Genomic DNA, 25,422 nt, shown 5'->3' on the forward strand with positions numbered 1-25,422 from the left:
TTGGTACAGTTGAAATTTTTATTCAATCATTACACTCGAAATTCAGATGTAAAATTAATTGCATTATTTTGGACGAAATTGTCTCCGAGGTACCCTGTAAATATTTTTCTATTGACCATTGGAAATTGCCCAATAACATTAAATTAGCTGACCCTCTTTTCAATCAACCTCAACCAGTTGATTTATTACTAGGTACAGGGGTATTTTGGAATATTTTGTTACCTGAACATTTCAAGTCTTCTCATCTCTGTCCTAGATATCAAAACACCAAATTTGGGTGGATTGTGACAGGTAATTTTAATGTTATCACTTGCAACGCTGTAAGCAAGTCCTGTCTGGTTAACATTGACTCGTTAGATCGTTTATCTCGAACAATTGAACAACTTTGGTTGATGGATGAGTCAATGAATAAAACGTTATCAGAAGAAGACAGAGACTGCGAAGCTCATTTTGTATCTATGACTACGCGAAATTCAGATGGACGATTTGTGTTACGGTTACCATTAAAAATAGATCGCGAATCATTAGGCCATTCGAAAACCCAAGCTTTGCAGCGTTTACATGGTTTGGAATTGAGGTTTTCTAGGAATAAACAATTTCGTGAAGATTATATTAAGTCTATCAACGACATGATTAGTCAAGGTCAATTGAGGCGAGCGGTGGAAAAGCCTGGTGAAATTAGTTATTATATTCCTCACCATGCAGTAATTAAAGAATCGTCTAGTACTACCAAATTAAGAGTAGTTTTGGACCCTACCATGAAGTCTTCCTCTGGTCTATCTTTGAGCGATTGTTTGATGAAAGGCCCTACAGTGCAAGCTCCTTTAATGAGCATTTTATTCAGATCACATTTCCAACGTTATGTTTTTACATCTGATATTCGTAAAATGTATTTACAATTTTTAAGGCATTCTGATGACATTCCACTTCAAAGAATTCTTTGGCGAGAGTCTCAAAATGATCCGATTATGATCCTAGAGTACACAGTAGTTGTATTTGGGTTTCCTTCTTCACCTTTTGAAGCTACAAGGTGTTTAATTGAATTGGCAAGAAAACATCGCGATCAATTCCCTCTTGCAAGTAAAATTTTAGAGGAAGATACTTACGTTGATGACATTTACACAGGTGCAGATACGGTTGCAGAAGCGATCGAAAAACGGAATCAATTAATTGCTCTGTTAAAATTGGCTTGTCTAGGTTTGAGTAAATGGTGCGCAAATGCGAATGAAATTATTAGTGACGTCATGTCGTCTGACGAAATGTCAAATCTTCCCATTCAACTAGATAAAGAAATTTCTGTAAAAACGTTAGGCCTTATTTGGATACCTCGTGAAGATGTGTATAAAGTTTGGGTAGGCCAAATAGATATTCAAGCTAAATTTACCAAAAAGAAGGTTCTTTCCATTATCTCTTCAATTTATGATCCACTTGGATTTTTAGGTCCAGTTACAGTATCATGTAAAATAATCATGCAATCTTTATGGAGAGATAAACTATCTTGGGATTCTCCTCTTCCTGAGGAAATCAAAAAACAATGGATAAAACTCATTTCTACTCTCCATGAATTAAACAAAATAACGATTCCAAGGCACCTATTTTCAATGTCTGAAAGGTATCAATTTTTAGAATTACACGGTTTTGCGGATGCCTCAAAGGATGCCTATGGAGCAGTGGTTTATTTGAGAGCTGTTTATGAAAATCATTCGGTGGTAAGAGTATTACTTTCAAAATCTAGAGTAGCACCTTTGAAAAAATTTGATATCTCAAGGCTAGAATTGTGTGCTGCTGAGTTATTATCCAGTTTGATGAAAAATGTTCTTGAGATGTTTAGTGATAAATTTACATTCTCGGCAATACGTTTATGGACGGATAATACCATTACTCTTTATTGGATTCGTTCTCCTTCTAGTAAGTGGGAAATTTTTGTCTCTAACAGAGTTAGGCGAATTCAATTATTAACTAAGGAATACACATGGGATTACATAAATACTAAGGAAAATCCTGCAGATCCATTATCGAGAGGTGTAAAACCTCAAGAAATGAAAGATCTTTCCCTTTGGTGGAATGGTCCCCCCTTCCTATCTTCTACCAAACCTATGGATCCCGGTAGTAAATTCAAGTTCACTCAGTCAGTTACGCTAGAGTTAAAACGACCTTCCACAAAATCAAAAAAGGCCCTTGTGTTAATACAGAATAATTCATGGATGGACGAATATGTATCGTTAAATGAGATTGTAAAGGTAACAGGGTATCAATGTAGGTTCTTTTGGAATGCTCATTGGTATGGTCCTCGATTATATGGCCCTTTGCAACTTTTTGAATACAATCATTCGTTATTATTACTCATTAAATTGGTACAAAAAGAAGCTTTTTCTGATGAGATTTTATGTTTCCAGCATAATAAAGCTATTCCTGTGAGAAGTATCATATCAAAACTTTCTCATTTCATGGATGCAATGGGTATTATCCGCGTGGGGGGAAGGCTTCAGAATTCGTCGCTTTCTTTCGACCAATGCCATCCTATTTTGTTACCCTCCTCCTCCCACCATTTAACTCGACTTATTGTCAAAAGAGAGCATGCAAGGACATTACATGGTGGTCCTACAGCTCTGAAAGCCACATTGAGGCGTAAGTACTGGATTATACACATAAACAGTACAGTTCGTAACTGTATTACAAATTGTCGAATTTGCACTCTTGATAAAGCTCATATTCGTACTCAGCTAATGGCTGCGTTACCAAAGGCAAGAGTTACTCCTCAACGACCTTTCACAGTTACTGGCGTTGACTATGCGGGTCCTATAAATTTGTTGGTCAAAAAAAGGCCACATACGACAACAAAGGCTTATATAGCAGTGTTTGTATGTTTTTCAACTAAGGCTATTCATATAGAATTGGTTTCTGATCTTACGAGTGAAGCTTTTATAGCTGCATTCAACAGATTTATCAGCAGACGTGGCCTACCTGCTGAAATGAATTCAGACAATGGGTCCACATTCGTAGGCGCAAAACGAATACTTTCCGAATTAGGCAAAGGCTTAATTGATATGTGGAGTGCCTTATCCTCCTTTTGGACTTCTTCCGGTGTAAATTGGAAATTTATTCCGCCGTATGCCCCACACTTCGGCGGTTTATGGGAAGCAGGAGTAAAATCAGTCAAATCCCATTTAAGTAAGGTAATAGGCGATCGCGAGCTTACGTATGAGCAATATGAAACGACATTAATACAAATTGAAGCGTGTCTAAATTCACGTCCATTATGTCCTGAATCAACTGATCCCAGTGATTTAAATGCTCTTACACCTGGTCATTTTTTGATTGGCGGACCAATAACAGCTCTTCCCAACCCTGACCTTTCCAACGTACCTGTAAATCGTTTAAAATATTGGGAACAGACAAAACAACTTACTCAACAATTCTGGAAACGTTGGCATACCGAATATTTGCAAACCCTCCAAGAAAGAAATAAATGGCGGTTTAAGAAAAACGAGGTCAAAGTTGGCGACCTCGTAGCAATCAATGACGATTCGCTACCCCCTACTCGGTGGTCACTTGGTCGGATTGCGGAGCTTCACCGAGGCCCTGATGGGTTGACACGGGTCGTTTCGGTAAACACCGAGGGGAACAAGTTAATTACAAGAACAATCGGAAAAGTAACCCTCCTTCCCTCACATTCGGATGTGGTAAATGACTAAAAAATATTCCTGCTACACTGGAGCTCACCCGGTTGCATCCTTTCTAAATTGGTACCAAAATTTGTTCGGACTGCACTGGCTCGGTGCCTGAAGAGCTCAAAATTTTTCAATCTTTATTCACAGGTGAGTTTATTAAACTTGGCTTCGACGCGAGCCATCGAAGTCTTCCAGGATTGCAACCACCCTAAACACGTCATTGTAAATAGTTTATAATATAATTAGTTCTTGTTCTTTAGCATTTTTGCTCAATTTGAAATCCTGTTATATATGTAATGTAGAGATGATGTTCTACATCCTCTCCGAGGGGGAGCATGTTCGGAATTCTAGAGCAAGTGGGATCAAGCAGGTGTTTTTATTTCGGACCCCCTGCTGATCATTGTTCATCAGTTTATTTGTTACCTGTCGAACCCATTATTTAGTCACGTATTGATCTTATCAGGGTCATAAAATAACCCTTATTTCACTCCATTGTTCTCCCGATCTTTCCAACACCTGCAGGTTAAGGGATTTACGACATTTACTACCTGCTTGGTTAAGGGGTTGGTAGAGGGAGAAGCAGGTGGGATTTTCCCCCTCTACAAACATCGTTAACCTCCTAAATCAATTTCGAATTTGGGTTCAGTGCGATTAGAACTTTCATTGGGGTAACATCTCAATTAACTATTTTCTTCTCGCACATTTGGGCATTCAGCATTTATTGCTATACATATTCAATATATTTAATCAACTATCTATTGTTTATAATTATTGCTATTAATTATAGCGATTAATTTATTTCATCCCGCGTGAGTTGTGGGTTTCAGGTTTTTGGGCTTGGGACTTTCGGCCATGTTGGGCAGAGTGAGCGCGAGGTAGTCTGAGCGGTAGGTGAGGTTGGTGTTTAGGAGAAATGAGCAGTTTCAAAGTGCAGTATGATAGGGTTACCAAAAAAAAAAAAAAAAGAAAAAAAAAAGACAGACGAGAATCGATAACTTATCCTCAATGGAAACAGTGCTAAGGACATAAAATCATCTATGACGATGAAAATGCCAGAGTCGTGGATGTCTAATCCATTTAGTATCGTAGGTTTCGTATGACCGAATTGCCTACTTAACTTGAACACGAACTGTACTGGATTTAATTCATCTTTTGGATTAAGCTGCAGATTAATCCAAGTAGATGATGATGACGACATCGGAAGTTGTAGTACTTACCAACTAACAACCTGTAACTTGACATTACAGATTCTTGAAGAACGACTCATTGATAGCTAACCGAAGCTATGGCGCTTGTGTGCCGGTTAGCGGATATCATTCCTAGCTATGGCGCTAATAGAACGAATATCAATGATTTCGTCTCGGATCGGCGTATTTATAACCTTCAGTAGTCGAAAATCGTGCAGTAGCTGGGTGGGGTAAGTGGCGCAAGCGTATATCGCGTCTAGCAGCGCTAACGTAGGCGACCGGCGCTTGTATTACGTCATATTCGCGTATATTCGGCGAAAATCGTGAAAAACTTGCTTGTTATTGGTTAATATATCGGAAGTGAAGGTAAACTTGGCACCACCACCGGGAATACGAAGCTATAATCGTGTATAATCGTCGATATTCGATAATCTCGCGATCGCGATTGGTCGTAGGCGCCACCACCACTAAATAGGTTGGGAAAAATGTCGTATTTGGTCACTGACGTCATAAATGGTCATTAAAATAGTCGAATGTTCGTCGCTCAGGGGACAGAAAAATATTCATTCGCCTAAAAAGATCGGAGAAAATCCATTCCATATTGAGATGGAATCATTTTCTCCCACGTAGGTAGACAGAAATACGACGAAATAAATTTCTCCCAGTATATAGGTGATAGAAAAATATAAAATTAGGCTTCTCCCAGCTTAAGTGACAGAAGAAAATTATTTTCTCCCACCAAAGTGGAAGAAATTGCTGTAATTTTCTCCCACTACAAACTACATAATTTTACACCCAGTAGACCCTACAAGCTCCAAAGTGAACTACATCCACAAACCACAGTATCCTCAAAAGCGGCCCAAATCCAGTGGACCCTTATGGCCAAAAATGGTGGTTTACATCAACCAACCCCAACAATCTCTAATGCGGCCTACATCCAGTACACCATGCTGCCACCAGGTGGCCCACATCCATAAACCTATCGTAATTACGAATAATTTCGGAAATTACCAAAAATCATAGATTTATGGTTTTCGAAATTTGGATCTGTGAAAATTTGGAAACGTAGAATAGACTAATCCATATTTTCTTTGTTGTCTGGATATCTTTTCAAGCACTGGGTTGATCAGTTATGGATGTGATTAATTATAAGATGATATCTCTCGCGATCTGGTTGTTAGCTCAGTGAATCTTCAGGGTCGTGATAGATCGCGGACGAATTTGGGGGTTCCCTCCTGGAACATAATTCAGTTATGACGAGTCATAACAGTTTAAATTTAACGTGAGGTCGTATAAGATGAATCCATGATACGATTTGGGCGTAAATCCCCGCTGGAATATAAGGTGAGGCGTGGATTAGTTTTCTGGAACGGCTATAAGATGAAAATTAAATCGATTCTTTGATCGATGTGTCGATTTGATGTCGAAAATGAGTATTCTCGACATGGATATTTATTAGTCGACATATTATTAGATGGAAATACTTTGACGATTCAATGGTCTATATGCACGGGACCATTATATTAACTCGACTTATACACTGGAACTATTATAGAGCGAAATAAATCGAGAACACACAAATAACTTCGAAACACGTTTATATTGGATTGAAACGCATCGCAATACCAATAATCAGTCGCCATTTAAGGGATGAAAATTGAAGGTTATTTGACTTATTATTTCGAGGAAAAAATAGATTTTAGGATACTTAGGTCAATAACACGAGGGTACTTATCAGAATAAACCTAGGACTGTTGGATACACGGGTTGCTTAGGTCAATAAAGGATTCACGGGTTGCTTAGGTCAATAAACTTAGGTCAATAACACGAGGATGCTTAGGTCAATAAGGAAATAATAAGGAACAATTAGGATACGAAACAGAAATAATAAATCGATCTCCACGATAAACTTACAGAAGGCGATCCGAGGTCGATGAGCAATCTCCAACTGTCCCCTAGGGGACGTGAAATACGTAATTATTCAATTACAGACTCTCTTCAGTTCTGGGGGTTATTTCGCTGGTCCATATGAGATGATTATAAGATGAAGGGTCGCCAAGTTGACCTAGACTGGAAACATTACTAGTCCAGAAGTGAAATATTTCTAAGTCGAAAAGGCGACACTTGGAAAAATACGGCATCGAAACGAACTTAGAAAGAACGGCCACTGGGTTGGGAGCAAGTCCCAAGCCCATAAATGAACATCGATCTCATACTTAACACAGGAACCGAACCAGAACTTGCACTTAACCGAACGAACAGTACAGTAGAAGAAACGAAAGAAGAATACGTGAGTGAGTTGTTGCTCGGATCGCTTCTTATAAAATTGTGAATTTTAGGAAAAAGAGAGGGTAAGTTGTGCGCGCGCCATGAATTATGATTGGCTAAGCGTTACCCCCGGAAGTATTAAGGAGCGAATAGGAAGTCGAGAATATGACGTAATATCTAGTCGATTGCATCATCTCGGAAGTAATATTTCCGGAAGTTGCGTCATATTCGATAATAAATAGGTAAAATCGATTAGGTAGGTATACGGGGTGGCAGGTAGGGTCGATCTATAGATGAGTGGTCATTAAAGTCGCATGATTTCAGTGATGGAAAAATTCGACGTCGATCAAATGGGAAAAATACCATGTATTTTTCTCCCACTTATTAGTTGATGGATTGTGTCGTAATATTTCTCCCATTTAGGTGGTAGGAAATCGATATAATTACACACGATGTAGGTCGATTTTTTCTCCCAGTATAGACGCAAGAAAAATGATATTTTTCTCCCAGTATAAGATGGTATAAAATGTTTTCTCCCAGTATAGACGACTGGTTTCTAACAGCTTTCTGTCACTATAAGTGGGAGAAATCAGTTAGTTTTCTCCCAGTATAGGTGACATAAATGTGATCATTTTCTACCATTACAAGACCCTACTGGCACCAAAATGGCCTACATCCAAAAGTTTGTGTGCAATGTTATAAAACACTTTCATCTAAGAGTTGCCTGAACCATCATCAAAGAGAGCAACATCCTGGGGTGCATTCAATTTGCATGTTGAAATCGGGTATACTCGCTTTCATTATGTATAAAGAAACCTTACGATGCGCAAATTATAGTTCTTTTGTTTCAAGAAATTGGAAAATTAATCCGCTAATAATATGCAAATTTCTCTACATGAAATTATTAAAATCGCCATCAGGAGTCTGAACATGGAAAATGAACATGCATCATGTACATTGTCAAGCACATAGATAGGTGTAAAGTTGTGGAGCAAAGCAGTTCTTACCCACAGAATTCCACCCATTTTTGGGTCAGTTATGCAATTCCTAACATTTTTTATAAGATCTGAGAAATCACTCATAAAATATAAATTACGTTCAGGATCAGTAGGTAATATGTTGAACGAATGTTTTTCGTTCGTTGACGTGAAACAAGGTCCACATACGCCTATTCCAGGTGGCACCATTGCAGATTATGGCATCGACCTTCAGTGTGCAGTTTTCAAGCAATGAAATTGCCTCAATTACGAGTTTATGGAGAATATCTCCTTTTGTGGCACCATTGCTTAAAAAACTGCCAATGCATGATACCATTTACCTCGAAAAGGTCGATACAAACTGTCAATAAAAATACGTCAATATTAGTGTTTCTGTAATATTATACTATTTTCATTTTTCTGCCAGGAAGTATGTTGTTTTATTGTAGGTACGTACCTCTTCTATCACTTTCACTCATTTTGAGTGATTTCTTTTTTAAGTTTCAAAAATCTCATTTAAAAATCCATAAACTGGTCACACTTTTTTCAGGTACTTGGAAATAGTGACGATTGATGGCAAAACTAAAATCTTATGATTCCGCAGGTGGTTGTAGGCCTTACGACTTTTTATACGAAGCAAAATGCACTCATATATCCACATGGTCGTATATCTTAAACCCTTGGTGTTTTTTATTTTTGCAGCTTTCAGGATCATGAGTACGGCGTGTTTCCCCGTGTAGGGACGGGTTAAGAATATCCTTATGGTACCCTCTGCCTGTCGTAAAAGGCGACTAAAAGAGGACCAGGCAAGCACGGAGGCCTAGATAGCAGCCCTATCACCGTGATATATCTGGCATGGCTGGTAACTAAGTCAGACGAAAATTAACCTTACTCAAAATACACAAACAACAAGAAACGGATGGAACTAACAAAGACTTCAGAAAAGTATGATATGAGAACATCATCAGAGAAAACAAAAACAATGGCCTTCAAAGGAAAGGAACCAGTAAGAAGCAAGATTGTAATAAACGGAAAAATCATTGAACAGGTCAATAATTTCAAATACCTGGGAAACATGATATCATACCAGGGAGAAGTAGATGTTGGTGGGAAAATTGCAAAGTTCCTGAGAGTCACAGGACTGATAAATAGGACCCTGAGAAGCAGTAAGGTGCGAAAAGAAACAAGATTGAAGGTGTACAATACCCTAGCAATACCAATGATGACTTATGGAAGCGAGGTTTGGGCACTGAAGAAATCTGATAAAAGAAGAATAACGGCAGCTGAGATGAAGTTCATGAGGAGAACGGCAGGGGTGACTCTCAGAGACAGTCCCATCTGAGAAAATAACAGCAGATCTCGGAGTGATGCCAGTCATGAAAAAGATAAAAAAGTATAGGAAAGATTGGAGAAATCATGTCAAAAGGATGGAGGAAACAAGATCACTAAAACAGGTCCTCCAATATACACCAACGGGGAAAAGAAGCCGAGGGAGACCAAGGAGGAAACTCACTGATACCTCAGGCTCATCCTCAACAGGTTCCACACCACAGCAGACAGGCCAATAGGCCTACCGCTTATAAGGAAACGACGATGACGACGAGTACGGTGTGTTGCTGCGAGTCTGGAAATTTGGATATTTGATTCTCGAGTGCTTTAGTTGATTTCTTAGCACATTTTTCACTCAGATTTTTAACTGCATTTTTCAATTTGGTAACCTGTAATAGTAAGTGTAACAAAGTAGATACTTAGTAATGAATTTCTGTTTTTCGGAGATAGGTACCCAACTCAAACGGTAAAATGCTTACTTTATTCAACAGTCGTATGTTCTTCCTCATAAGGAGGCAACTTCCTGTTGCAAGGGAGTTGATACTGCTAGCATAGAGAAAATTGTAACTTCTACATTGGTCAAGGCTGGTATTATTGATCCAAAAGGCAAGCCTAGGACTCAAATTACACAAAATGCTACACAGCAAGCCCCCCCACAGAGTACTGTCCAAAGATCTCAGCCTTCTGGTTACTACAATGCCCAAGGACCACGGTCTAATCCTTATGCTGATACTTCCTACGGGTCCATCCAACCCACGTCCTACGCAGGAGCTGCAGCGTTTGGTGCTTTCCCTCCACTCCCCCCTCCAAGTACTAAGGTAACTGTAAAACCGAAGAGCGATGGGTCAGCGGTAAATGTAATTGCAGATATTCGGTCACAGTTTCCAGACTGTGCGTCTACTGGTGCGAAAAATGTCCGAGTGTTGAGAGGGGGCGCTGTTGAGATTCAAGTGTCATCTCAGAGTGAGGCCCAGAAACTGGTGGAGAATTTGAATGGTGAGAGCTTGGTTGCAAGCATCAGAGATAAGATCAAACCGCAAATCGTTATCCATGGAGTCACACTGGACGTTACAGCGGAAATGGTAGCAGAGGCTATTCATCAGGAGACTGGTACTAGGGCGATTCGTATTTCTGAAGCTAACTATAAAAAGGTCAATGCTAATGAGAAGATGGTGTTTGTTGAGCTGGAACCTTCGGCGTGGCAGCAGCTTACTTCTGCGGGGTATCTGTTGTTGAGCTGGAAGAATTGCAGAGTAGCAGACAACATTCCACTTCAGAAGTGTACCAACTGTCTAAGGATCGGTCATCGTGCCAAGTTCTGTAAGTTTCCAAAGCTCGCGCCAAGGCCAGGTATTTGTTGGAACTGTTCAGAATACAATAGAACAACCAAGAACTATGCTTTAGGTCTTTTGCCGATCGATCACGATACTCATGCTGCTTGCTGTCCGTTATTTAGGAAACATATTATAAATGTGCAGTCTAACATCAATTATGGGTAGTCAGTCTCAGGTTATTGGTACTGATGCTCTGCGTGTCTTGCAAATCAACACGAATCACTCTGTCAAAGGTAATGACACTATGTTTAAGACGGCTGAGCTCGTACATGCCAACGTCATATGTGTTCAAGAGCCGTACATCGTAGATGGCAGAATCCCACTCAGTGGTGTTAGAGGTTGGGTGCAGGTTGTCAGTGGTAGGGCCGCAGTCTTGGTTGATATTCAGATAGGATTTGAACAGCGTTTTGCTAACAATGATGTGATCTGCTTGGATATATCAGGTATTGCTCTTATCAATGTATATATTGCCCCTCCGGCGGATTTCGATTTTATGCCATACATTGTTGTTTTAAATACCTTGTGTAATAAGTGCAACAAAGTTATACTGGTAGGCGACTTCAACTCGAGGATAATTAGCAAATATCCAGCAGACAAAAGGACAACTGAATTAGATGCAATGTTTTCTGCCAACAAATTGATAATCCTTAACGATGGATCGCCAACCTTCTCCAGGGTAAGAATGGTGGATGGGGGTGTGACAGTGCAGGAGTCTTCGCCTGACTTGTCTTTGGTGTCACCAACACTGTTGCAGTGTGTTGGCTCTTGGGAGGTGTTGGAGCAGGAGTCTGCTTCTGATCACCTCAACATCTTCTTTACAGTCTCTTGGAAAATTAATTCTTCTGCAGCCAGCAAACATTATCGAAAAATCAACTATGAAAAATTAGATCAGGCCATTGGGGATGAAAATTTCCCGCTTCTCAAAACTACCTGTTCTGACAATGAGATTGACTTGTATGTTGATCGATTGACAACCCGTCTCATCCAGTTACAGGAAGCATGTACAACTCAACGTCCCAAACCCTTACATCCTTGGTGGAACGATAAGTTGGAAAAAATGAGGACAGCTGTGGGCAATCTGCGCAGCATACTCCGTCGAAAACGTAACAGGGCTTACAAGCAAGTCATTTTGGTTCTATATAAATGTTTGAATAAGCATTACCGCTATACTCTTGACAAGGCTAGGGAAAACTCTTGGAGGATCTTTTGTAGTCCGACCCGCCCGTGGGGACCAGTGTATAACTGGGCCCGCGCAAGGCGTTCTTCTTCTGAGATCCCCGAGTTAGTTGATAGCTTAGGAAACACGTACTCTGGTAGTTTAAAATACAAACATCTCCTTGAATCTAAGTTTCCTAGGGAACCAGGTCGAATTACGGAAGATCAGAACAGGCTCTATGAAGAATTTGTGAACCACATAAGGACACCAGTGGAGTACAACGAGTATGTAACCTATGAATCGTTAAATGGTATAATTCGTAAGTTGAAAAGAAAAAAAGTGGCGGGTGTAGATGGAATTACTACAACTACTGTCAGGTTGCTCTTCTATAATCACTCGTTACTTCTTATGAGATTGTTTGATTGTTGTATTTCTCGTCGGTACTTTCCAAAGGCGTGGAAAGTGGGTAAAGTGGTGTTCATTCCAAAGCCTGGTAAGCCAAGGAATAAGGCTGATGGGTACAGACCCATAACCTTGCTTCCTATTCTGGGGAAAGTGTTTGAGAAGGTGATCAACTACCAATACTGGGAGACAATCGAACAAAAAGGCTTGATAAGTGAGTTCCAATTTGGCTTTCGCAAGGGCAAATCATGCGAGGATGCAATCCATGCTCTTTTACATAACTTGGCAGTGATGAGAAACAAGTTTGCCTTTGTTGCGATTGTTTCATTAGATGTCCAGGCAGCTTTTGACACTGTCTGGTGGCCAATGATAATGAAGGTTCTTGGAGAGCTTGGTTTTCCCCTGGTAATTATCGATCTGTTCCATAGTTATTGTCAAGATAGGGTAGTCAAAGCCGGCTTAGAGGGAGTTTTGGAGGAGCTAATGGTAATGTTAGGATGTCCTCAGGGTTCTATCTCGGGGCCAACTATTTGGTTACTTTTTTACAACCGGATACTTACTATAGCAAGGGAGTATCTCTATATACAAGCATTTGCTGATGATACAGTCTATATTGTGGGTGCGAACTCCCAGGTACAGTTGGATAGCAGAGTGAACGAGGTAATGGAAGAGATAGCGACAATGCTTGAAGAGGGCTTTGTTAAGCTGAATGCTGCCAAGACACAGATTATGGTTTTCTACAAAAAAGCAGACCCAAGTGCTGACCACTTCTTTATACACCGAGGGACGTACTTGGTAGTCTCCAAGCAGATTAAATATTTAGGTGTAATTATAGACAATGATTTGAGTTGGGAGCCCCATATCGACAACATGGTGTCAAAAGCAAAAGCAGTGTCTAATTCTCTTGAGGTTATTATGAGAAACGTCTACGGGTATTCAAATACACTGAGGCGCATAATGTATAGGGGACTGGTTGTGGCCTTCTTCAGTTATTGTGCTTCTGTTTGTCTGAAAAAAATTGCTCAGAAAGGTACCCAAAAGAAATTACTTTCGGCTCAAAGGGGTTTTGCCCTCAGGATAGCTAGGGCCTATCGCACTGCTGCTACTGAAAAAGTCTTGGTTGTCACAGGTATTCCTCCTCTATACTTGGAAGTCATTGAAAATGGTGTAACATATTTCGCTAAGAAAGGTATCCAGACTAGGAAGTATCCATTCAACTATCCAGAGTTATATAAGGTAGAGCCAAAGAAGTTTACATATGTCATGTCACCAAGGGTGAGGCTTACATATAGGGAGGTTAAGGATAGGCTGAGAAAGCATACGATTAGGCTGTGGCAGAAGGACTGGGACAAATACGACGCATTTATGAAGACAATGTTTCCTAATATCTCGGATAGGCTACAAGCACCAGACGTTGCATGCAACTATTGGTCCTCCCAAATCCTGACAGGGCATGGCGAGTTTAGGTATTATCTACACACCATTAATCGCACATTCAGTCAAGAATGCCCGTGTGGGGGTCCAGAACAGAAAAATGAACACATCGTGTACGACTGTCCGGAATCCTTGTTTATCACTTCTAAGTACGATTTCATCGACCGTACAAATAGGAAGATAGCCATCAGCAAAGAATTTGACCCATTTGCCAAGGAGCTGATTGAATGGCTAAAAAGATTCAACTTGGAGTACGAAGCTCGCCGCCGTCGTATCGCTGAAAGTGATGGGCAAAGACTACCTGATTACGACAGTGACTAGTCTCAATTAGGGTACTGGGGAGGGGGCTGAGACCCCAGGCTGGCGAACTTTCGGGTTACGCAAGGCTTGGCTGTACTTGGTCCTCTTCCTAGTTAGGGAACCACCCAACAACAATCTATCGTTGTTGGCTTTAGTCCGTCCTTTCTTCAAATTCTTATGGACCATCCTTTACTGTCTAGTGGTTTTCACACTGGGTGTGAAGGGTGAAACGCATAATTGAGAAAACGGTTACGACCCTAGTACCTTTCCGAAGGAGGAGACCTGGTCCGAGTAGACCTGTAATGGGGCGGCTCGTCTTGGTGTGCCTTGTTTGGTGTGCGTAGTGCTGGATCACTGAGTGTGTCAACATCCATTCCTTCATTCTATCTCTCCGGGCAGCGGGCCTGGTCCCTTGGCTTCTGGTGTTATTCGGGGTTACGCATCGTCAAACCAGTGTGTCAGTCGACAGAGTCTGTCTTCGGGTTTCACACTGTTTGCTGTTCGCGTCCTGATGGCATGCGGATACGCAACAGAGGTCACTGCGGATTGGGACTCGTCGCTGTCCAAGGCTCATAGGCGGCCATTGCGGGGTTTAGGGAAGTCTCTCATTCTTGAAGCCTCTTGTTGTTTTAGGTGAAGCCTCTCTGCCTCTTGTTGTTTCTAAGTCTCTCGTTGTTTTTGAAGTCTCTAGTTGTCTTTGAAGCTTTTGTTGTTTTTGAAGTCTCTTGTTGTTTTTGTAAATATGTTATACATTACGTTATGTTTACATTATGTTATATGTTATGTTTATGTGCTAAATACTCAATCTGCTGTTGGAACTGTTCCAGGTAGAACCACACTCCGCTGTAAACCTTGCTGTCTGGAGGCAAGACACCGTTCATCGGTAGCCACCGAGTTTGGCCCGCTGCTGGGTGCCTCTACCAAGGGGCAGAAAATAAAAATAAATAAATAAATAAATTGAAATTCTCGGCACCTTCTCCCGGGGCCGAGGATCCCTTGTGCGAGTTGTCCCGCATGAGTTGTGGTTTTCAGGTTTTTGGGCTTGGGACTTTCGGCCATGTTGGGTGAAGTGAGCATGAGGTGGTCTGAGCGGCTGGTGAGGTTGGTGTTTAGGAGAAACGAGCAGTTTTGAAGTGCAGTATGATAGGAAAACTACAAAAAAAAAAAAAAAAAAAAAAAAAAAAAAAGGAGTCTCACTTTATTCGTTTTTGTTGTTTTTTTTGGCCAGAGGAGGAGGAGGAGGAGGAGGAGGAGGAGGAGGAGGAGGAGGAGGAGGAGGAGGAGGAGGAGGAGGAGGAGGAGGAGGAGGAGGAGGAGGAGGAGGAGGAGGAGGAGGAGGAGGAGGAGGAGGAGGAGGAGGAGGAGGAGGAGGAGGAGGAGGAGGAGGAGGAGGAGGAGGAGGAGGAGGAGGAGGAGGAGGAGGAGGAGGAGGAGGAGGAGGAGGAGGAGGAGGAGGAGGAGGAGGAGGAGGAGGAGGAGGAGGAGGAGGAGGAGGAGGAGGAGGAGGAGGAGGAGGAGGAGGAGGAGGAGGAGGAGGAGGAGGAGGAGGAGGAGGAGGAGGAGGAGGAGGAGGAGGAGGAGGAGGAGGAGGAGGAGGAGGAGGAGGAGGAGGAGGAGGAGGAGGAGGAGGAGGAGGAGGAGGAGGAGGAGGAGGAGGAGGAGGAGGAGGAGGAGGAGGAGGAGGAGGAGGAGGAGGAGGAGGAGGAGGAGGAGGAGGAGGAGGAGGAGGAGGAGGAGGAGGAGGAGGAGGAGGAGGAGGAGGAGGAGGAGGAGGAGGAGGAGGAGGAGGAGGAGGAGGAGGAGGAGGAGGAGGAGGAGGAGGAGGAGGAGGAGGAGGAGGAGGAGGAGGAGGAGGAGGAGGAGGAGGAGGAGGAGGAGGAGGAGGAGGAGGAGGAGGAGGAGGAGGAGGAGGAGGAGGAGGAGGAGGAGGAGGAGGAGGAGGAGGAGGAGGAGGAGGAGGAGGAGGAGGAGGAGGAGGAGGAGGAGGAGGAGGAGGAGGAGGAGAAGAAGAAGAAGAAGGCACATCAAGTTGAAGAGAATTTTGTGGTATTGGTTCGCCATTTATTTTTTGTTTTACCGGAGGTTTTCGTTTTTTCAGCGTTGTGCTCAGGTAGCTTGGCCCCGGAAATTTGGTTGGGATAGCATCATTTCGTAATTTGGGCCTCTCTCTCACAATATGATCAACTCTACCAGAACGCAGATGGATTTTCTCGTAACGTATTATTAAACAATCTTCGAAATGTTCCTCACACACTTTATCACCCTTTTTTAATCCAGCTCTCAAAATTTTCGGGCTCCATGTTTCAAACATTTTCTCATCCTATAATAGGTATTAAATTTAAAGAAAAGAAAACGTGAGTAGGTAAAAAGCATCACTAGGGCTAGGATTTTGATGTGCTAAAAAACTAAAAATATGCGTAATAAATATGCACTATAAAACCCCATCATCAGGGGTATCAAAATACAGGATTTTTGAAGTACTATAAAAACAGCAATTTGTTCAACTTTTTTTTACTAATTAATAAAATGACTTTAACATTAATAATACGAATTAATGAATAAAAAATCAATGAAATAATAATCAAAAACTAGATCAAAAGACTACAAAAAAATGGTGGTAAATTTTAAAAAAATCGCAGATGAAAATATATATTTTTTTCATTTTTGAAGCTTGAAAAAACCAACGTTTTTTCCCCTCAAATATGTATAAACAAAATTACGGAGATTTATCAAACATTTGTTAATGGTAGTGATTTTTGACCAGTTTTAGTAAAAAAAAATTTCAGCCATTTTTTGACGAAAATATGCATTTTTACGCATTTATGGTCGAAATATGCAAAATATGCGCAATAAACTTTTGCATACGGATTCAGAATCTCACGAATCGCAAAGATAACTTGGATATGCGTTATCTAGTGTTATTACATCTAGGTAGTGCATAAGTGAATCAACCATGTCACAGTAATGAGAATTTTTGAAACTCTCACTGCTTCAAAATAATTGTTTTTCAGTGTTTTCATATTTTCCAAATTACAATAGGTATTTCAGAATAATTTATAAGCTTGTATTGCTTCTAAATTAAGAAATTTCTAGTTGTTTTTCGTAAATTTACAAAATTTCAAATCAATTTCCCGAATTCCCCATCGCTACAATTTCATAAAGTTTTCAATAAATTTTCAGAATTTTGCATTGCTGCTGAGTTAGGAAATTTGCAATCAATTTTTAGAATTCACATTGCCTCTAAAAAGTCAAATTTTGAATAATTTTTCAGAATTCTTATTGTCTTTAAATTAAAAAATTTCAAATTCAATTTTCAAGTTCATATTGTCCACAAATTGTAAAACGTTTACTCAATTTTTGAAATTTACATTGCCTCCGATTTTTCAGGTACCAATAGTAAAAATCATTTTGTTTTAATAATTTTTACTTAATCATGATAATAAAAAGTACATGTTTCAATTATACAAAAATTAGTTTAATTTCTCATTTTGAAGTAATTTTTAAATTATAAGTAAAAAGTTAAAAATTATTCATGTCAAGGTAATTCTTACTATAAGGTGCACCGGGGCAAGTCAGAATGATTTTTCGCAATTTCAACTTCGACCAGCTGTTACTCCCCTTCTAATGAACCAATATGGATCAAATTTATTATGTAGGTTCCCATAAGGGTTCTTAACCTATGGTAAAAATTTGAGCGTGATTGACACAGTAGCTTTTGCTCAGTGAAATAAAATATAAACTGTCCTGACTTACCCCAATTGGGGGAAGTCAGAACAGGCTAAACTTTGCAGAGACGTAGATCACAAACCGAGTGTCCTAGAAAAATTGCATAAAAACAAAATTGTAGAGAATTTAATTCTCTTTGAGATCACTCTCATCAGATTTTCACTAGGACGCACGGTTCGTCCGCTATATGCGAAAAACTAAGAAATAGAAAGTCTGTATTTTAGACCAAATTCAAAATAAGTTCAAAACAACAACAAAATACAATTGAACCAAAGACATCTAAAATGAAACTGAATCGCGAAAATTTTTATGCCGTGATGAAGTAGGGGTAGTACCCTTAAGTCACCTTTAGTGGCACTTCGCCAGATACAAACCTCTAGGCGCTAGAGCAAGTTTTCTAACTTACCCCGAATTCCAACTTCCCCCAGTGCACCTTACTTATGGCTATAGGTAGACAAAAAATTAATGAAATGAATTTTTAGTTAGCAAATGATAATGATATCATAATTCATAACTCAATTTCAGCATTATTTTTACCCCATAGGTAACTCCAAAGCATTTACCTATCCAATTTTCCTACAAAAAATCTGTCACCTACCTACTTACCTCACGGGGATTCGAACCTGGGTCCCTAAATTTCCTATTCCTACCTACATGCCCTAACCACTCAGCCACAATTCACTACGAGGGTTAGGGCATTGAAATAATAAGGTGCACCGGGGCAAGTCAGAATGATTTTTCGCAATTTCAACTTTGACCAGCTGTTACTCCCCTTCTAATGAACCAAAATGGATCAAATTTATTATGTAGGTTCCTATAAGGGTTCTTAACCTATGGTAAAAATTTGAGCGCGATTGACACAGTAGCTTTCACTCAGTGGAATAAAATATAAACTGTCCTGACTTACCCCAATTGGGGAAAGTCAGAACAGGCTAAACTTTGCAGAAGCGTAGATCACAAACCGAGCGTCCTAGAAAAATTGCATAGACACAAAATTGTAGAGAATTTAATTCTCTTTGAGATCACTCTCATCAGATTTTCACTAGGACACACGGTTCGTCCGCTATATGCGAAAAACTAAGAAATAGAAAGTCTGTATTTTAGACCAAATTCAAAATAAGTTCAAAACAACAACAAAATACAATTGAACCAAAGACATCTAAAATAAAACTGAATCGCGAAAATTTTTATGCAGTGATGAAGTAGGGGTAGTACCCTCAAGTCACCTTTAGTGGCACTTCGTCAGATATAAACCTCTAGGCGCTAGAGCAAGTTTTCCAACTTACCCCAAATTCCAACTTCTCCCAGTGCACCTTACATATATTTGTTTGGTAAACGCCCCACCAAACCACTCCCACTTGGAATTTACAGCTAACAGATGAGGGGTGTAACGGGGTACAATGAGACAGTTGATTTGAAAAGCGGAGATGGAATAGACTGGGGGTATAGCAGGGTACAATGAGTGGCAGGTGTTCTACAAGTCCCCTTTTCCCTTTTTTAGGATTTAATGCATTAAAATAATGAACTAAAATTGCAATTACTCAGCAATTACCCATCCGAATTGAATGAAAATGAATCTATACCCTCCGCCTGAATGATTCTCAAATGGTGTCCAATAGGTACAAAAAACGCTTGGATAGCTTAAGAGAACATTCATTGCAATTGAAATTTCAATTTCTCAAAGCGAAACCAATTGCGATTGGTGGAGTAGCCAGAGTCGCAGCCAGTCACGAAACACACAGAGTTGACCATAATAAAATTGTTTGATTAAAGGTATACACTTTAAATTAGTTTTCAACACAGCAAAAAGTTGTTAAAATGCTTGAATTTTTGAAAAATTGTGCTCTATAATCGAAAGTAAGAACTTCACGAGCAGGAGATGACAACGTTCACAAATTAAAGACACTCACTGAAGAACTAAGGGATGACTGAGAATACCTACTTATTCAACTTCTTGCAAACGATTTTTATGACTCAGTCTCTTGGCTGATTTTTAAAAATTCTTAGAATTTCATCCAGATGATTTTAGGTGAATGTAATGAGAAGAAAAGTAAAAAAAGGTCACAGAGGTTATTAGAAAACAAAAGTCTGATTTTCGAAAGGAAAAAATGCAAATTCTGGTTTATACTGGTGCATTGTGTACAATTCTGTTTTATTGCTGTCACGTACAGAAATGCGAGTAGGAAATGTATAAAAAAACATCACGAAAAATTCCACAACAAAAAGTACCGATATGTGGTTTGATTGATAAACATAACGGTACATTCGCACGTTCAAGGGCGAGGTGGATAGCCCAGGCATAGCGCCTGGCGCTAATGAACGATTAGTCGCGAAATAATTAAATTAGAAGAAACAACTATCCGCCTCCTCATAACGAGAATAGAATATGATAAAATTGAATCGTGTACTTATATTGTGTTGAGAATTAAGAAATCGTCTATGCTATCTGTTTCAATCGGATTACTGATATGTGTCGGATATATTAATTGGTTAATATTTATTCTGTTTCGAGTGCAATTTAAATATATGATTATTTGGTGATCTGGATATTCGTGTTGGCGTTTGTATTACGTATCTTATTCGTCTCGTATTTGGTTCGAAGGGGCGAAGCTACATTGCCTTATTCATACTAAGGCATACAGTTGGTAATTAATCACCTACAAATTGACACATGTGTCTGGTGTTGAGGAGTGTTTTGAAAAGGCCAAGAAATAGCAGTGAGCATTTCTCCGAAAATGCCACAAAAAACTCGAACTAAACCTGTTGCTGTATTGTGTACTGTGAGCGAAAACATAACGCGTACCTATTGAAAATCTATCAAGCATTCCTAAACGTCATTTTTTGTAAAATTTGAAAGAAAACGTCTTTCTTTTTCGGTGTGCCAAAGGTAACTTAAATAGTTTTAAATTATTGTACAATTTCATTATGAAAATGGTTCATTTACTCGTGATAAATTTTACCTACCTGGCACATGCATTTTTTGGACAAAAAAGCTGTTGGTCGCCAATCGAAGAAAACTTGGCTAGGGAAGTTTTTTGGGACGGGAAATTCATTTCCAGCTTCATCTTTTCACCAGAGTGCGCCATTCTCTCCAAAACAGCTTTATTTGACCTAAGAAAAACAGCAGTTCTGAAAAGAGAAACAGCAGTTCTGAAAAGAAAAACAGCAGTTCTGAAAAGAAAAACGGCAGTTCTGAAAAGAAAAACAGCAGTTCTGAAAAGAAAAACAGCAGTTGAAAAGAATGACAGCAGTTCTGAAAAGAAAAACAGCAGTCATGAAAAGAGAAGCAGCAGTTCTGAAAAGAAAAACAGCAGTTCTGAAAAGAAAAACAGCAGTTCTGGAAAAAAAACAGCAGTCATGAAAAGAAAAACAGAAGTTCTGAAAAGAAAAACAGCAGTTGAAAAGAAAAACAGCAGTTGAAAAGAGAAGCAGCAGTTCTGAAAAGAAAAACAGCAGTTCTGAAAAGAAAAACAGCCGTTCTGAAAAGAAAAACAGCAGTTCTGAAAAGAAAAACAGTAGTTGAAAAGGGAAAAAAACAGTTCTGAAAAGAAAAACAGCAGTACTGAAAAGAAAAACAGCAGTTCTGAAAAGAAAAACAGCAGTTCTGAAAAGAAAAACAGCAGTTCTGAAAAGAAAAACAGCAGTTCTGAAAAGAAACGCAGCAGTTGAACAGAAAAACAGCAGTTGAAAAGAAAAACAGCAGTTCTGAAAAGAAAAACATCAGTTCTGAAAAGAAAAACTGCAGTTCTGAAAAGAAAACCAGCAGTTCTGAAAAGAAAAACAGCGGTCATGAAAAGAAAAACAGCAGTTGGAAAGAGAAGCAGCAGTTGAAAAGAAAAACAGCAGTTGAAAAGAAAAACAGTAGTTGAAAAGAAAAAAAAACAGTTCTGAAAAGAAAAACAGCAGTACTGAAAAGAAAAACAGCAGTTCTGAAAAGAAAAACAGCAGTTCTGAAAAGAAAACCAGCAGTCATGAAAAGAAAAACAGCAGTTCTGAAAAGAAAAACATCAGTTCTGAAAAGAAAAACAGCAGTTCTGAAAAGAAAAACAGCAGTTGAAAAGAAAGACAGCAGTTCTGAAAAGAAAAACAGCAGTTGAAAAGAGAAGCAGCAGTTCTGAAAAGAAAAACAGCAGTTCTGAAAAGAAAAACAGCAGTCATGAAAAGAAAAACAGCAGTTCTGAAAAGAAAAACAGCAGTTGAAAAGAAAAACAGCAGTTGAAAAGAGAAGCAGCAGTTCTGAAAAGAAAAACAGCAGTTCTGAAAAGAAAAACAGCAGTTCTGAAAAGAAAAACAGCAGTTCTGAAAAGAAACACAGCAGTTGAACAGAAAAACAGCAGTTGAAAAGAAAAACAGCAGTTCTGAAAAGAAAAACATCAGTTCTGAAAAGAAAAACAGCAGTTCTGAAAAAAACAGCAGTTCTGAAAAGAAAAACAGCAGTTCTGAAAAGAAAAACAGCAGTTGAAAAGAAAGACAGCAGTTCTGAAAAGAAAAACAGCGGTCATGAAAAGAAAAACAGCAGTTGAAAAGAGAAGCAGCAGTTGAAAAGAAAAACAGCAGTTGAAAAGAAAAACAGCAGTTGAAAAGAAAAACAGCAGTTCTGAAAAGAAAAACAGCAGTTGAACAGAAAAACAGCAGTTGAAAAGAAAAACTGCAGTTCTGAACAGAAAAACGGCAGTTCTGAAAAGAAAAACAGCAGTTGAAAAGAAAGACAGCAGTTCTGAAAAGAAAAACAGCAGTTGAAAAGTGAAGCAGCAGTTCTGAAAAGAAAAACAGCAGTTCTGAAAAGAAAAACAGCACTTCTGAAAAGAAAAACAGCAGTTGAACAGAAAAACAGCTGTTGAAAAGAAAAACAGCAGTTTTGAAAAGAAAAACAGCAGTTCTGAAAAGAAAAACTGCAGTTCTGAAAAGAAAACCAGCAGTTCTGAAAAGAAAAACAGCGGTCATGAAAAGAAAAACAGCAGTTGGAAAGAGAAGCAGCAGTTGAAAAGAAAAACAGCAGTTGAAAAGAAAAACAGTAGTTGAAAAGAAAAAAAAACAGTTCTGAAAAGAAAAACAGCAGTACTGAAAAGAAAAACAGCAGTTCTGAAAAGAAAAACAGCAGTTCTGAAAAGAAAACCAGCAGTCATGAAAAGAAAAACAGCAGTTCTGAAAAGAAAAACATCAGTTCTGAAAAGAAAAACAGCAGTTCTGAAAAGAAAAACAGCAGTTGAAAAGAAAGACAGCAGTTCTGAAAAGAAAAACAGCAGTTGAACAGAAAAACAGCTGTTGAAAAGAAAAACAGCAGTTCTGAAAAGAAAAACAGCAGTTCTGAAAAGAAAAACTGCAGTTCTGAAAAGAAAACCAGCAGTCATGAAAAGAAAAACGGCAGTTCTGAAAAGAAAAACATCAGTTCTGAAAAGAAAAACAGCAGTTCTGAAAAGAAAAACAGCAGTTGAAAAGAAAAACAGCAGTTGAAAAGAAAAACAGTAGTTGAAAAGAAAAACAGCAGTTCTGAAAAGAAAAACAGCAGTTCTGAAAAGAAAAACAGCAGTTGAAAAGAAAGACAGCAGTTCTGAAAAGAAAAACAGCGGTCATGAAAAGAAAAACAGCAGTTGAAAAGAGAAGCAGCAGTTGAAAAGAAAAACAGCAGTTGAAAAGAAAAACAGTAGTTGAAAAGAAAAAAAAACAGTTCCGAAAAAAAAAACAGCAGTACTGAAAAGAAAAACAGCAGTTCTGAAAAGAAAAACAGCAGTTCTGAAAAGAAAAACAGCAGTTCTGAAAAGAAAAACAGCAGTTGAACAGAAAAACAGCAGTTGAAAAGAAAAACTGCAGTTCTGAACAGAAAAACGGCAGTTCTGAAAAGAAAAACAGCAGTTGAAAAGAAAGACAGCAGTTCTGAAAAGAAAAACAGCAGTTGAAAAGAGAAGCAGCAGTTCTGAAAAGAAAAACAGCAGTTCTGAAAAGAAAAACAGCAGTCATGAAAAGAAAAACAGCAGTTCTGAAAAGAAAAACAGCAGTTCTGAAAAGAAAAACAGCAGTTCTGAAAAGAAAAACGGCAGTTCTGAAAAGAAAAACATCAGTCCTGAAAAGAAAACCAGCAGTTGAAAAGAAAAACTGCAGTTCTGAAAAGAAAAACAGCAGTTGAAAAGAGAAACAGCAGTTCTGAAAAGAAAAACAGCAGTTATGAAAAGAAAAACAGCAGTTGAAAAGAAAAACGGGGTCCCCGCTGGGTCGCCCAATTTTCAGCTCTATTCGCAACAACAAGTTTTTTTCCCCATAAAATGCATGAACTAACATAGTCAGGTTGCCGCGGGTCGCTGCGGGTCACCGCGGGTCGCCGCAGGTTCGCTGCGGGGTCGCCGCGGGTCGCCGCAGGGTCGCCGCGAGTCGCCGCGGGTTGCTTGCGATTCATTTGAATAATATTTAATGAATTTTACTGGAACATGAACGAATTGATCTGTATGAGAGTTCAGCTCGAGACCGATTCATTCATTTGAGTAATTCTTGTAGAATCGTTTACAAATAAATTGAATGAAAATTTTACGCTTTTTTTTTTTTTTTTTTTTATCTCCAAATCAAAAATTCATGCACCAATTTTGACGTCAAATTTGGAATCAGCGACTGAACAGAGTCCGTTCAGAGTCCGTAATTCACTCTCTATGTTCAATACACTCTCTATGTTCAATTCACTCTCTATGTTCAATTCACTCTCTATGGTCCGTTCAGAGTCTGCTCAGAGTCTTTTCAGGGTCTGTTCAGGGTCTGTTCAGAGTCTGTTCAGAGTCTGTTCAGGGTCTGTTCAGAGTCTGTTCAGAGTCTGTTCAGAGTCTGTTCAGAGTCTGTTCAGAGTCTGTGCAGAGTCTGTTTAGACTCCGTTCAGAGTCTGTTCGGAGTACATTCAGACTCCGTTCAGAGTCTGTTCGGAGTCTGTTCGGAGTCAGTTCAGAGTCAGTTCGGAGTCAGTTCGGAGTCTGTTCGGAGTCTGTTCAGAGTCTGTTCAGAGTCTGTTCGGAGTCTGTTCGGAGTCCAATCAGACTCCATTCCGAGTCTGTTCGGAGTCTGTTCGGAGTCCATTCAGACTCCGTTCGGAGTCTGTTCGGAGTCTGTTCGGAGTCTGTTCAGAGTCTGTTCAGAGTCTGTTCAGAGTCTGTTCAGAGTCCGTTCAGTGTCTGTTCGGAGTCTGTTTGGACTCCATTCAGACTCCGTTCAGAGTCCGTTCAGAGTCCGTTCAGAGTCTGTTTGGAGTCTGTTCAGAGTCTGTTCGGAGTCTGTTCGGAGTCCATTCGGACTCCGTTCGGAGTCAGTTCGGAGTCTGTTCGGAGTCTGTTCAGAGTCTGTTCAGAGTCTGTTTGGACTCCATTCAGACTCCGTTCAGAGTCTGTTCGGAGTCTGTTCGGAGTCTGTTCAGAGTCTGTTCAGAGTCTGTTCAGAGTCCGTTCAGAGTCTGTTCAGAGTCTGTTCAGAGTCTGTGCAGAGTCTGTTCAGAGTCTGTTCAGAGTCTGTTCAGAGTCTGTTCAGAGTCTGTGCAGAGTCTGTGCAGAGTCTGTTCAGAGTCTGTGAGTCCATTCAGAGTCCGTTCAGAGTCTGTTCAGAGTCCGTTCAGAGTCTGTTCAGAGTCTGTTCAGAGTCTGTTCAGAGTCTGTTCAGAGTCTGTTCAGA

At 39.7% G+C, this 25,422-nt stretch overlaps 1 protein-coding gene across 1 annotated transcript; it reads left to right on the forward strand.

Moving 5' to 3' along the window:
• The first annotated feature begins 404 nt into the window (after positions 1-404).
• Positions 405-10,931, forward strand: LOC135843205 (uncharacterized). The gene is made up of 2 exons (XM_065361004.1): positions 405-3,176; positions 10,314-10,931. Exons 1-2 carry the CDS (start codon positions 405-407, stop codon positions 10,929-10,931), a joined length of 3,390 nt encoding a protein of 1,129 aa, XP_065217076.1.
• Positions 10,932-25,422: the final 14,491 nt, after the last annotated feature.

The sequence above is a fragment of the Planococcus citri genome, chromosome 1 (assembly GCF_950023065.1).
Source record: "Planococcus citri chromosome 1, ihPlaCitr1.1, whole genome shotgun sequence".
Lineage (NCBI taxonomy): Eukaryota > Metazoa > Arthropoda > Insecta > Hemiptera > Pseudococcidae > Planococcus > Planococcus citri.